Raw genomic sequence first — 14,840 nt, forward strand, 5'->3', positions numbered from 1 at the left:
GTAAAAGGAAAAAAGGTAAAATATTTGCCAACAGGTAAGACTGACTAGCAGAAGTAATTGTGGGAAAGTTTTCTTCCAATTGCTTCTATTTTCTCAGTGAAGTAGGAAGAAAATATTGGTCCTTGTGAAAAGCAAAGAGAAGGTAAAAAATAATCACCTAGGAAGTAGAAGAGTAAATACATTGAGGAAATATAATAGGGTGACCAGAAGGTGCTAACTTGATATTGTTGGTTACATATTGAAAGTTAGACTAGTTACAATAGTCATATGCTTTCTCCAGCCATATTCCACTGACCAGCTTCAGGCACAAATGAAGTGGAGAGTTGGATTTCACAAAGTTAAGTTTTTTGGTTATTGGTAATAATGGAAGAGAGGGCAAGAGAGCTGACCATTTGGAAATTATTATAAATGAATATGGAATTTAAGCCAGGTAAGGAAAATAGAAACAAAGAGGGGGAATAAAGGAAGTTATTAGGATTCATGGATCCAAATGGGACAGACGTTTTGGAGGCAGACTCCTAAAGAAGTAAGCTAGAAACACAGGAAGTGGTGATCAGGGAACGGGATGATTATAAATGAGGCTAAGAAAGAGTTGTTATTATTGATAATAAAAATTTTAATGGCATGGCCATAGGTGAGAGTTTCAAGTTAAAGTGGGAGACAAGATATTTGAAAGAGAATGATCAAGAAAATAAGCCAGGCACGGTGGCTCATGCCTGTAATCCCAGCACTTTGGGCAGCCAAGGCAAGAGCATTGCTTGAGCCCAGGAGTTTGAGACAAGCCTGGGTAACATAGTGCAACCCCACCACTACAAAAAATAAAAAATTAGCTGGGTGTAGTGGCACTTGCCTGTGGTTCAGCTACTCAGGAAGTTGAGGAGGTGGATTGCTTGAGCTCAGGAAGTGAAGGCAGCAGTGAGCCATGACCGCACTACTGTCCTCTAGCCTGGGCAACAGAGCAAGACTCTTTCTCAAAAAGAAAAGAAAAGAGAAAGAAAGAAAATGAAAACAAAAGGCCATGTTCTACAGGAAGTATCATCTTTTTTTATACTAAAACTGTAAAGAATTATGACAATATTGGAAGGAGTGACAGTGAGTCAGGTGTTAAACTCTTCAAAAGACAACGGTTGGCGGGGCGTGGTGGCTCATGCCTGTAATCCCAGCGCTTTGGGAGGCCAAGGCGGGCGGATCATGGGGTCAGGAGATCGAGACCATCCTGGCTAACATGGTGAAACCCCGTCTCTAATAAAAATACAAAAACAAAATTAGCTAGGTGTGGTGGCGGGCGCCTGTAGTCCCATAGTCCCAGCTACTCGGGAGGCTGAGGCAGGAGAATGGCGTGAACCCGCGAGGCGGAGCTTGCAATGAGCTGAGATTGTGCCACTGCACTCCAGCCTGGGCGACAGAGGGAGACTCCACCTCAAAAGAAAAAAAAAAAAAAAGACAAGTGTCTACAGATGATCTTAACACAGAAGAGCAGTAGGTGATACAGTCTGGTAGCAAAAGCATCAAGGTAGAGGGATGAGGAGAATGGCAGGATCAGGCAGCAGGGAGAGTCTGGCAATGAGAAGCAAGGGAAACATTTCCTTCATCCTACCTCTAGACCCAATAATATTAAGGGATTAGAGAAAACAGCCAGCATGTAAGAGAGCTGCACAACAGTGTGTTCAGGGACAAACCAGGTTTTCAAGCAAAAAAGGTGAAGACATCTTTAGAAGTTTAAAATACAGTGGATTTTGCCAAGAATGTACTATAAGAGAGTTTTCTGGAAGAGATTACAGGTTGGTGCAAAAGTAATGGCGGTTTTGCTTTCAATGACAAAAACCCCAATTACTTTTGCACCAACCTATAGAAAACTATGCAGGGGTGGGGGCAGATCAGAGTATGACCAGAGTCTTACAGCAATAGGAGAGTCTAGGCAGTGAGGGAAAGCTGGAGTCCTAGGCTTCCTGTGGTGACTGAAGTAAAGAGAGATAAAACGATAAGATGGAATTGGCCCACTTAGGTTTGAATACATCTTTTTAAAGATAGATAAAACCAGCAGGCCAGTTATCATATTGCCCCTCAGCTCCAAATCTACTCTTCATTGTCCAGCTTGTGATGCTAGAGCTGGACGTTGTAAACATTTCTTCTTTGATTGCTAACACAATATTAAGCTTTGTCAGTAAAACTGAGAGGGTCACTGCAAAGGCAGAAGCTTCTCTTCCTGATTAGTGTGTTTCCTTTCTTCCTGTTACTGCAGCAAGTGGGACAAACAGCAGCACTCACCCCTACGGGCACCTTCCAGGAGTGTTTGGCCAGTGCCCCTACCAGCTTCCCTGTGAGTTTCAGCGGCACCTGCAAGAAGAGCTTCCCACAGAATTCTGCTGGTGCCTCAGCCAGCATCCCAGCTAGAGCAGCACCAGATAAGTTCCACTGGCACCCCAGCAGGCTTCCCAGGGAGTTCAACGGCTCCTCAAGTGGCTTCCCAGTACATTCTACTGACACTCCAGGCAGTTTCGCAGGGAGTTTCGTCAGCTCCACAGTGGACACTTTCCTCTTTGCCAGCCCCAGACTGTGGGGCCATCGAGTGAGCTACTGCCATACCTACCCAGTAAGGTCTGAATCTCAGCCTTTGCGATGGGGTTAGGGTTTCTTTAAAAATTTGTGTCTTCTTTGGGTACTCTGCCTCAGCACTAGGAATAGCAGCTGCTTCCTGTATCTGCTATTACTGCATGCTTTAAAAAAAAATTTTTTTTTTACAATCTCTCATTTTATTGTTTATTATAATTTTTCTAAATTTCTTTTTTGTTTTTTTTTTTTGAAACAGAATCTCATGGTCACCCAGGCTGTAGTGCAGTGGCGCACTCTTTGGCTCACTGCAACCTCCGCCTCCCTGGTTCAAGTGATTCTCCCACTTCAGACTCCTGAGTAGCTGGGACTATACGTGTGCGCCACCACACCTGGCTAATTTTTGTATTTTTAGTAGAGAAAGGGTTTCACCATGTTGGCCAGGCTGGTCTGGAACTCCTGACCCCAAGTGACCCACCCGCCTTGACCTCCCAAAGTGCTGGGATTACAGGCGTGAACCACCACACCTGACCTATGATAGATTTTAAACAAAGTGACTGATCATTCCTACTATATAAAGTTTATCTTACAGCAGTGTGTATACACACATATCTAAGGCTGTGTATATGTATATGTATGTGTATGTAATCCAAAATGAAACAAGCTCCATATACCAAAGCATGCAGCTACTGACATAAAGAAAATGTCAAATTCCTGCAACTATCACTGTGTTCTTGGGCATGTCGCTTAAATTCTACAGGTCTTCATTTTTCATCTGAAATATGACAGAGTAGATTATATGATCACATTCCTTCCAGCTCTATGATTCTGTTTATCTGACTGTGAATTCTCAAATACCAAATATTTCCAGATTTTTATCAAGAATGTCATAGGTATTTATTTCATTTATGCACAAAAACAAATGGCTCTGCTTAGGTTGCTCAAAAGTTATTTCATTTATAATGTCACTCGCTTTTTATTACACTAATTATATTACTTAATATATTTACTTAATGACTTTTTATGACTCCTGTAAGGCTTCTCAGTTTTAGAGGACTGGTAAAACACAGAAGGAGGACATTCCTTGGTAACTTAATAAAAGTAATCCTATAATATCAAGGTAACTGAATTGAGCTGCAATGAAATAAGGTTGAATTGAATTTGTTATTAACACATGGTATGTAACATGATCATACCTGTTTATGTTTTTGCAGTGGTTTCTTTTCGTGTAATTTTTTATCTCCGTATTTCTTATATGCTAAAGGTATTCCATATTTAGCGGCAGGCTTTGTAATTTTCTGAGCAGGCATAACAGAAATCGAGTTTTGTCCTGAAGCTGGTCTTTTAGCTAGATGAAAAGATACAAAGAATTTTGTCTGCAGTTCTTTACATTAACTCTTTACTTTCAGAATTCTTCAAGATAGCACTGTTTAATTTTCATAATCATTGATAGTATTTTAAACTTTCTATCAAATATCTTAATTCATCCCTTAGTATTTACTAATGCCTTAACTATTTTACCCTAAAGTCACTTTTTGACAGAAGCTAAAAGCCAAATTCCTCTAACATGTTGAAGTTTTTAATATTAAAAAAAAAAATCCCTGAAATTGACTGTGAGTGATGGTTGCACGTATCGGTGAATATACTAAAAATAATTTAATCATGAATATACTAAAAAAAATTTAATTGTAGACACCAAATGTATAAACTGTATGGTATGTGAGTTATGTATCAATAGAGCTGTTAAAAATAAAGGCCAAGCGCGGTGGCTCACGCCTGTAATCCCAGCACTTTGGGAGGCCGAGGCGGGTGGATCACGAGGTCAGGAGATCAAGACCATGGTGAAACCCTGTCTCTACTAAAAATACAAAAAATTAGCTGGGCTGGTGGTGGGCGCCTGTAGTCCCAGCTACTTGGGAGGCTGAGGCAGGAGAATGGCGTGAACCCGGGAGGTGGAGCTTGCAGTGAGCCGAGATTGCGCCACTGCACTCCAGCCTGGGCGACAGAGTGAGACTCCGTCTCAAAAATAATAATAATAATAATAATAATAATAATAGTTTTTTAAAAATTCACATTTTAGAAACTACTTTCAAAATCAGAAGATAATCAAGAGCCACTGTTAAGCATTAATTACATCAATATAAGCAACTTTTTTCCTTCATATAATGTCTGAATGGTATCTATACCTATAGACCTGACAAAAAAGAAATATCTTAAAACAATCATTATCATTAAGGGTTCCACAGAATGGGTACCTTAAAGACTGCTGGCAGAAATATAAATTGGTTACACTTTCTGGAGAGCAATCTATATTAAGAATATTATTTATGACTTGATATTAAAGAAATAATCAGAGAAACTCCATGCACAAGAATAAACCCTGCAGTATTATGTATTTAACCCTTAATGAAGCCTAGATGAGGTTCAGTCTTAGAAGGGATAAGTTCAAGAAAAACACCCTAAGGTAATAAAAAGGAAATTCTACTATTTATTCACATCTCTGGAGGATATTAAAAGAAGTCAGAGTCTACATAAACCCTTATTGAAACCCTCTTTCCCTCTCTTATTTTTAATATCTGCCAAGATACCCCTCTGCTCAAACTCCCCTAAAGCCTAAGCAGCAGCTTGCTTTCTTCCACTTGCAGACTGCTCTCTAGCTCAGGATTTTATATTGTGCTAAATCAATTTAAATCAATCTCTTCCAGAAGTGTTCTTACTTTTTAGGAGGGGAAAGGAGAAAAAAATTTAACTGGTAGTTCAAAATGAAATCCTACCACTAAACTCAGTTCTTCAAAAAAATGTAATTGTAATAGAAAATGTTCATCATATAATAGTATAAATTAAAAGAAACAAAACTTCTAATAACGCATTCTCAATTTGTAGTTATTATGCATATATCATCACAGAAAAATATATCAAATATAACAGTGTGTGTTAAAATTGGGGTAATTTTTCTTTTAAAACATTTTTATAATAAATATCTATTTTGCATATAATTTAGTAAACTGTTTTAAAAATAAAAACAATATAAGCCATTAAGTCGGCATTTTAGAGATTCAGAAGTAATTTTTGTTGACAATATGGGATATACGACGTGATAGGGTAAGGTTTTCCAAACACATACTCCAACTGCATCTTGACCCAGAAACCAGGAAGCATGAGAAAAAAAAGATTTCCCTTTGAGAGTTCAACTGTACAATCAAATTAGAACATACACACACACATATACACACACAGTCACAATACTGCAACCTGGCTAAACGTGTTAATAGAATCAAAGAAATACAGCGCATGCCAGAAAAGGGGCTAGAGGCGCAAAAGCATAAAAAATAAAGATTTCTAAGAAACAGATATGAACAGTCCCATCTACTTTCCAGAGAAAAGAAAGAATTACTTATCTGATTTTAGAGTATTTTTCAGGATCATTGACAAGGCTACCTATGGCATGAAGTTTAACATAGGGGACTGGAGGCGACAAAGTATTTATCAGTAATACTACTCCTATTAAGCATTTCATTCAACCAAATGCTCTTACGACAAATTACTTTCTAATTTCTATATGGGTTTATCCATGTGGAAAGAACGTGCTGACACTGGGTATTTCCAGCTTTTGTGACAAAGAGCCTTTTGATTAAGATATGACTTCTACGAAGCTTGACTGCCCACTGCCCAGAGAAATCATGCTGATTCTTGGTCTCTTGTAAATTCTGTTTAAGTGAGTTGACTTCTCAGGGATTGGTGGTCTCTGCAATGAGAGGATGTCTAAGGGTCTTTAAGAAAGGCTAAATGCAGCTGGTGGCTCATGCCTGTAATCCCAGCACTTTGGGAGGCCAAGGCAGGCAGATCACGAGGTCAGGAGATTGAGACCATCCTGGCCAACAGGGTGAAACCCTGTCTCTACTAAAATACAAAAAATTAGCTGGGCGTGGTGGTGGGCACCTGTATTCCCAGCTACTTGGGAGGCTGAGGCAGGTGAATCCCTTGAACCCGGGAGGCAGAGGTTGCAGTGAGCTGAGATTGCACCACTACACTCCAGCCTGGCGACAGAGCAAGACTCCATCTCAAAAAAAAAAAAAAAAAGACGGGCTAAATGCAGCTTGCCTTCCTGAGAACGCACTGTCATACCACTTCTAGCTAAATGGGCTCATTTTTATGATACATATTTTTATTAATTTGTCCAAACTCAAAATGGAGTAGTACAAATAATTACATTTGAAAAACAATATACCCTTCACGTATTAAATAACTTCCATTGATTTTAGAAATCCATTCTGAAATCATTCTATTCAGGAAAAAAATAATTTCCCTCTCACATAGATACATCTAAATACATATACATAGTATATAACCATATCCACAATCTTACAATGATTCTAATACCACTGGTCACATTGTTTAAAAGAAAACCTATCTTTAATGAAGTGCTTGACTTCACATTCACTTACTTAAAAAAATTCAGAATATGAAATATTTCTCAAAGAAAATATTTTACAACTGGGTGCGGTGGCTCACGCCTGTAATCTCAGCTCTTTGGGAGGCCGAGGCGGGTGGATCACCTGAGGTCGGGAGTTTGAGACCAGTCTGGCCAACATGGTGAAACCCCATCTCTACTAAAAATACAAAAAATTAGCTGGGCTTGGTGGTGGATGCCTGTAATCCCAGCTACTCGGAGGCTGAGGCAAGAGAATCACTTGAACCTGGGAAGCGGAGGTTGCAGTGAGCCGAGATTGTGCCACTGCACTCCAGCCTGGGCAAGAGCGAAACTTCATCTCAAAAAAAAAAAAAAAAAAAAGATAATATTTTATATAAAGATTTACACCAAAATTGGACATTTTATAATTCTATAACAACGTTCTCAAAATATCAGCTAGGCATTTGATAAAGACATAAGATTTCAAGCCAGATTTCATTTAAATAAAATGAACAATAAATGAGAATGTTATTAATTTATAAGAAACTGTATATTGCCATAAATCATTAATAATTCTAAGGTGCATTTTCTCTGGATTAAATTTATCCTAGAATTATCCCAACTTACTATATCTACATATATTTCCAGTTTAATTAGGGTTGATTATCGCAAACAGATGAAAGGCTTCATATCAGATTTCATTTACCTGGTATAGGCTGTGATCCAAACTTTGAAAATGTTTTTAGACAAAATTCTTCTGCAATAAGCTGAGATTGAAAGAGAAAAAAAATTAGAAAAGATGTTACATTTTCAAAATAAAAAACCTACCCATTAATTATAATACATCTTCCCCTTTTTCAGTAGTAATTATGCTGCCAAATAAACTGTACTAAAACCAAGTTGTTAAAAAAAAAAAAAAAAGAAGCCCAGGTGTCGTGGTTCATGCCTGAAATCCCAGCACTTTAGGAGGCTGAGGGGAAGATCGCTTGAGCAAGGAGTTAGAGTTCAGCCCTGGCAACACGGTGAGATCTTGTCTCTATTTTAAAAATTAAGAAAAATAAAAAAAAAATCCATTCAATAAATTCCTCTCATGCTTACTCCCTCCCAATCTTATTTATGTATGTATCTGTGGGTGTATGTTTTTGAGACAGGGTCTCACTTTGTTGCTCAGGCTGGAGTACAGTGAGACAACAATGGCTCACTGCAGCCTTGACCTCCTAGGCTCAAGCAATCCTCCCATCTCAGCCTCCTATTAGTTGGGACCACAGGCGTGTGTCACCATGCCAGGCTGATTTAAAAAAATTTTTTTTGGTATATTTTTTATGGAGATGGGGGTCTCCTTATGTTGCTCAGGCTGGTCTCGAATGTATGGGATCAAGTGATTCTCCTTCCTCAGTGTCCCAAAGTCCTGGGATTAAAGGTATGTGCCACCGTGCCCAGCACCAATTTATTTTTATTAGTTCTCCAGATAGAGGCTTTCTTCTCAAATTAATGTAATGAACAAGGTAGGCATCCATACATTACTTGCCTATTTCATCTCTCAGCAATTTAACACAACTACCTATCTGGAAAAATCTCTATATTCTGTGTGCATCCATAGCCTTCACTTTCTTCAAAACTACTGAAGAATCTCTTCATTATCAAAAGAAATTATCTAGTAATCTCTCAGTTATTTTAATTTACTCTGAATCCTCTTAACATCTCCAATGAGTTTTGTAGCTCATAATTATAAATTATAACTAATTTTATTAAGTTATTGAATATGTAAATATTCTTAATTTAACAAATGTACCCATTTAATATTAGTATAAACGCTCCATTATATATTCTCCAGCATTTATAAACATAGATGTTTATAAATCAGGAACAAAAATCATTTACATTTTCTGCAAGTAATTTTTTCTCCTTACTCCATATTTTTCTCTCCTTAACTTCAAAACTATGATACCAACAAAGAATTAACTCGATTTATGCTTTTTTTTCTTACTTTGTGGGGAAGGCAAAGGCAAGTGAATTTTCTCTTTTTTCAAGAGAACTGATTCTTGGTGAGAGAATCTTCCTATATTAACAGTGGTCCAGACACTCCAATAGGCAAAAAAAAATACGTGATCTGAGGGGGTCGTTTTTCCCATTAAGAAAACCCCTAGAGCAATTCTCAAAGTCTCATACCAGCAGGATCAGCATTACCTGGAACTTAGTAAACATGCAAACTGTCAGGCTCCACCTCAAAATTACTGAAACCGAGACTGTTGTGGTGAGACTCAGCAATGCCCTCTAGGTGATTCTGATGCATGCTAAAGTTTGAGAACCTTTTCACTAGTGGACAAATGTAAGAGCCAAGTCTGGCTCACAGGCAATTTAGAGCAACCATGTGAACGTGTGTTCTCTTCTCAACAAATGCATTTTTTTCCTTTTCTTTTTCTTGGAAGAAAACAGGTGGTTTATGATCTCCATCTTGTCCCCAAATCTAATCATTTCTTCCACTGTTGGAGAAGTCTTTGTTTTCCTGTGTTAATGCTCATGTGAATTGAGAGATGGGGCATATAGAATCCAAGAAGATCCTGAAAACCCTACGTTATGTTGTCCAATAGAGTAGCCACTAGCCACATGCACCTATTTGAATTAAAATTTAAGATATATATATATGAAGCTTTTCAGTTATACCAAGGACATTTCAAGTGCTTACTAACCACATGTGGCTAGTGGCTGCAATATTGAACAATGCAGATATAGAACATTTTCATCATCACAGAGCATTCCACTGGACAGCCCCTACATTCCTAATGAATCAGAACTTATCCATGGTTTTTCAAGCCATATCCAGGAAGAAGTTGCCACAGTGCCCAAGACTGAAAACTAGGCCCTATCAACCACGGTTGATGGCCTTGAGAGGACTGAGGTATTAAAATGGTAGGGAGCATTACAGTGATACTGGAAATAATAGTTTATATGTTACACTAAAGCTCATGAATTGTTTCAAAGTTATAGCCTTTAAAAAAAGGTATCACAACTACTCAGGAGGCTGAGGAGGGAGGACTGCTTGAGCTCCAGAGGTGGAGGTTGCAGTGAGCTGAGACTGCACCACTGCACTCCAGCCTGGGTGACAGAGTGAGACTCCATCTCAAAAAAAAAAAAAAAAAGTATCACAAAGCTTCTCACCTAAGTAGATATATAGTACAAAATAAATCTGAGGAACAGCAGATAAAGGTTTTTATCTTTAAACAACAAGCGATATATAGTAGAAAATAAATCTGAGGAACAGCAGATAAAGGTTTTCATGAAGAATGAAATCTAAGTGGTGCTTAAATAGTAACAAGTAGGGTCTATGTATATAATAAACACATAATGTCAAATATCCCATTTGTGAATAATCACAATCTACCCTTGTTTCTTTTCATATTATAAGTTTGGCACATTTTAGGCTTGAATATTTTCTCTTTCATTGCTAGCTAGCTAAATTCCAGTACTTCAGCCTTGAGACAGTATGTCCCAACTCCTGGTATGGGGAGAAAGAAACCTCAGCAAGACTAAATGAAGTCATTGTTTATTCTCTAGTGGCTGCCAAAAAAACAATAGTATGCTACATAATAAAAGTGTCCTCGCAAACGTTATTTATAACAAAGGAGTCTTGTAAGACACCCACATTTCAGAGGCTGCTGCTATGACCTATACAAGTAACCTTTAATCTCCAAATTTTATTTGGCTTTCTTGCATACTAATGCATTCTCCTGGTAGTAACAGTAAAATCAACATCTGTTTTCTGAAGAGTATTTGGTCACATGCATGTTCTGTTAAGTCAGAAGGATATATGATACTTCCTTCTTCTCCATGAGCATATAAAACTAATATAAAAAAACTATAGTTTTGGTGAATATCTTATTTACTGACGAGGTTAACAGTTATTTAACAAAGACCTCACTAAACCAGAAAAGTAAAACAATTCCAATTTCAGGTGATCAAATTTTTATGAATAACTTATGCTAATTGATTTGATATAGATTGCTTTAAAAATCTTGTGAAATTAAAATTCAGTTAAACTCAACAAATATTTATTATGCACCTACATGTGTGCACTAAAGGAGAAATCATGAGTCAGTAATCTAGTATACCTACATATAAATGGTTTCTAGTCATTTCCTATCAAAAAGAATACAACTATAATATATAAATTACGTTAATAACACATTTATAGGCCAGGCGTGGTGGCTCATGCCTGTAATCCTAGCACTTTGGGAGGCCAAGGTGGACAGATCACTTGAGCTCCGGAGTTCAAGACCAGCCTGGGCAATATGGTGAGTCTCTGCCTCTACAAAAAATACAAAAATTAACTGGGCATGGTGACATGTGGCTGTAGTCCCAGCTACTTGGGAGACTAAGATGGAAGGATGGCTTGAGCCCAGGAGATGGCAGTTGCAGTGAGCTATGATCATGATACTGCATTCCAGCCTGGGCAACAGAACTACAACCTGTCTCAAAAATAATTAAAAAAAAATTTGTATTAGTAAAATACGTTGATATGTAGGTGATATTTAAGACATTAAATATTTTGAGCACTTACATGCTAGACGTTAAGCACTTTATGTGTATTATCACTTTTAATTCTCACAATAACCTTATAGATACATTTAATAATCCCTTTGCTCACAGGTGAGGAGAGTGAAGCACAGAAATGCTCAATGATTTTACAGTTAGAAATCCAGAGAACAGAGGAAAAACGCATAACTGGAAAGCAAACATTAAGAAAACATATAAGAATGGAAAGGCTGGGCGAACTGGTTCACACCTATAATCCCAGCACTTTGGAAGGCCAAGGTGGGATGATCACCTGAGGCCAGGAGTTCTAGACAAGCCTGAATAACATAATGAGACTGTCTCTAAAAAAATTTTTTTTTAATATTAGCTGAGTGTGGTGGTGCACACCTGTAGTCTCAGCTACTCAGGAGGCTGAGGCAGAAGGACTGCTTGAGCCCAGGAGTTTGAGGCTGCAGTGAGCTATGATTTTGCCATTGTACTCCAGCCTGCACAATAGAGCAATACTCTGTCTGAAGAAAAAGAAAGACCATGGAAAGGAAAGTGACACTAATGTAGTTTGAAAAAGGCACACCATTCCTCCAAGATCCAGATGTGCTCTCCTCAACACTGGAGGCCATGTCTTAGCTAAGCAACATAACCCTACTGTTTAATTTTAAAGGAAAAAGAACTTACCTGAGGAGAGAGAAACTTTTCAATGCGTTTGGCTATAAAACCTTTCTCCAATATGGAGTTGACTGATGGTCTATCCCTAGGATTTCTTTTAAATAACTGAGACACCAAACTGCGGAGATCATAGGAATAATGCAAAGACACAGGTGGAAAAGATCCAGATATTATCTTCAGTACCAGGTTTTTCATACTGCCAGCTTCAAACTAAATTCCAGAAAATAAATAACATATAGGAAACATATATAAATTGAAACTGAGAATATCGGTAATAAGAAATAGTTCTTTTCCTACCAATATAGAATAGAAACACAATCCTCTTCCAAATAATTAGAATATGTTTTCTAGAGCAAAGTTTACTTGGTTATCTATAAATTAATATCAGCCCTCAAAAAATAAGAGTAATTTTTACTTATTCGAAATATTTAAAGATGGGATGTATTAAATAAACGTTTCATAAACTATGACAATAATCAAATGGTGAAAGGTTATGCCTTAGAGGTAGCAAAATTAGGGCCAAAGAACCACAAGCAGAAAAAGAACAACCTGCTGGTCTTCATTTAAGACCTGACTTTTAGTGCCTCTGTTGTAATGACTAGAACAACAAATTAACTACAGAACTAAAAGTATTGGGGGAAAATATAATAAATAAAACTACTAATACTTTCCTTTTAGACAATGCTCACTATTATGTGTGCGTGTGATGCTCCTAAAAGCTATGGAAATCAGCAATATAAAAAATATCTTAATAGGAATATATATGTCAGAATTAAACACAATATAAACTTTAAAGTAAAAAGAAAACAGGTGGGGCAGTTTAAAATCTGAAGATTTCATTTTGAAAGAGGGCAATATTAAGCTTTTGATATCTCCACTAAAATATTACAGAACAATTGTACAATGTTGATATCTTCTTAATATACATATTAATAAAATAAAATGTACTATAAATTAGGCATCAGTGATTACAAAAGTTCTACTAAATGTTGAGCTCTCCTAAATGTCATTTGAGTAAATTCAATCTTATAGAAACATCTGTACACCTAAATAGGAATCCTAAATGCAGAAAAGATGTGGTTCTCTATTCCAATGCACTTTCGTTTATCTCTCAATTGACACGCTCTTCATAAAGGGTAAGTTACTGAATTTCATGTATCTTAAGACACATGCTACTTAAGAGTAAACAATCCCAAAATAAAGAAGAGATGGTGACAGAACAATGTAGTTGCAAAGATTTTTTAAAAACCCACAAACCAATGGTTTAAAGCTCAAATAACTGTGTTGCAGAAAAACTGATCGATTATTTCAAATAAGCATCTGATAACCACCATCCCACATTACTTTGTCAGCTTATGCTTTTTTCCTTAAGAAAGAAAAAAAAAAACTAAGGCAATATAGTAAAAGGGTATGCAACCATTAAAAAGAATGACAAGAAAAAATATTCCCCAAATAGTATTAAGCAATAAAGTCAGGTTATAAAACTTCTTATAAAGTCTAATCAAACTTTTGGGGAAGAAAAAAAAATTTCATTTTACAGGTAGTCAATACTGGCTGGAAGAACTGCTTATGAACCTTATTCACTTATTTATATTTTCTGAGGTTTTGTGTAATGAAAATACAATATTGTTTAATCAGTGGGTAAAAAATGTTAATCACTTTCCATTTCAAAAAACTGCTTTTTTAAGATTAAACCTACTTAGGACAAGAACCCTCCCCCTTTTTAGTGTGTTATATGTTATTTCCAAAAAAGTCTCAAAAGTAAAAATTTTAAATACTCTGAATTAATGATTACTCAAATTGATAAAAGTCATCAATGAGTATATGGAATGAAATTTTTTAAATTAGTTCAATTCCAAACTCAATCTGGGTGTTTTGAAAGAATTCACTAAAACAAAACTAGTAAAATTTATTAAGCTGAAATATCAAATTCATACAAAATTTAACATTAAGAAAATAGCAAAATTTATTTCTGTCATTAGAAATAATTTTCTGGAAAATATGAAATATTATAAAATAGCAAATATACTAGATATGCACATATACAAAGGGAAATCGATTTATACTTCAGAAAAAATGAGAAATCCAAAAACGGACTTAGAGGAGAATTTCTAGGATGAGGGTTACCTGAAAGATAATATAACTTAAAATATAATAAAAACATTATAGTCACTTTTTAACATAACTTTAAAAGTATTTCAGAAATTTCTACTTACAGCATGTTTAAGTGTACACAGCTCATAAAGGACACACCCCAGAGCCCAAATGTCACTGGAGAAGATAAAAATGAGAAATTTCCTCTAAGTATTTCAAATTTTTTCATTTAAAGGAAACACAAACAGCATAAAAGTGTTTTGGAAAAATATGTGCTCCAGAAAAAATTTCCTTTAAAACTAAAAATTTCAACCATAATCAAATGACAAAAGTAGCTGTCCCAGATTGGAAAAAGAAAATGGTTGCCCCAACAATTACTTTGAAGCTTCATTAAAGAAATTTAATATTTAAAAGAACAATATCAAAAAAATTCATGTAAATTTTATTTTTATTTCATAAAACTCAAACTTTTTTCAATTATTTGTAAAATACCATGATTTTAAAAATTATAAAACAAAATACTAATTTAATGGACATTAAAAATGTATTAAGAAATTTGCAACAGCTACTGACTAATGTTACCTTGGTT

General features: G+C 36.3%; 1 protein-coding gene across 41 annotated transcripts in view; it reads right to left on the reverse strand.

The window, feature by feature from the left end:
• NEK1 (NIMA related kinase 1) overlaps positions 1 to 14,840 on the reverse strand; it is a 212,279-nt gene that overhangs the window by 172,761 nt on the left and 24,678 nt on the right. For 39 of the 41 annotated variants that reach the window (XR_008547808.2, XM_054683926.2, XM_054683923.2 and 36 more), the window contains 4 exons: positions 14,374 to 14,428; positions 12,167 to 12,367; positions 7,668 to 7,728; positions 3,747 to 3,898 (listed from right to left, as the gene is read on the reverse strand). Coding sequence is in view for 40 of the 41 variants with exons in the window: in XM_054683926.2 (XP_054539901.1) it covers positions 3,747 to 3,898; positions 7,668 to 7,728; positions 12,167 to 12,367; positions 14,374 to 14,428 (469 nt within the window). In the remaining variant the exon portion in view is untranslated. The remainder of the gene's footprint in view (positions 1 to 3,746; positions 3,899 to 7,667; positions 7,729 to 12,166; positions 12,368 to 14,373; positions 14,429 to 14,840) is intronic. The other 2 variants (XM_063809197.1, XM_063809196.1) reach the window with 1 other exon arrangement.

The sequence above is a fragment of the Pan troglodytes genome, chromosome 3 (genome assembly GCF_028858775.2).
Source record: "Pan troglodytes isolate AG18354 chromosome 3, NHGRI_mPanTro3-v2.0_pri, whole genome shotgun sequence".
In the NCBI taxonomy this organism is placed as follows: Eukaryota; Metazoa; Chordata; class Mammalia; order Primates; family Hominidae; genus Pan; species Pan troglodytes.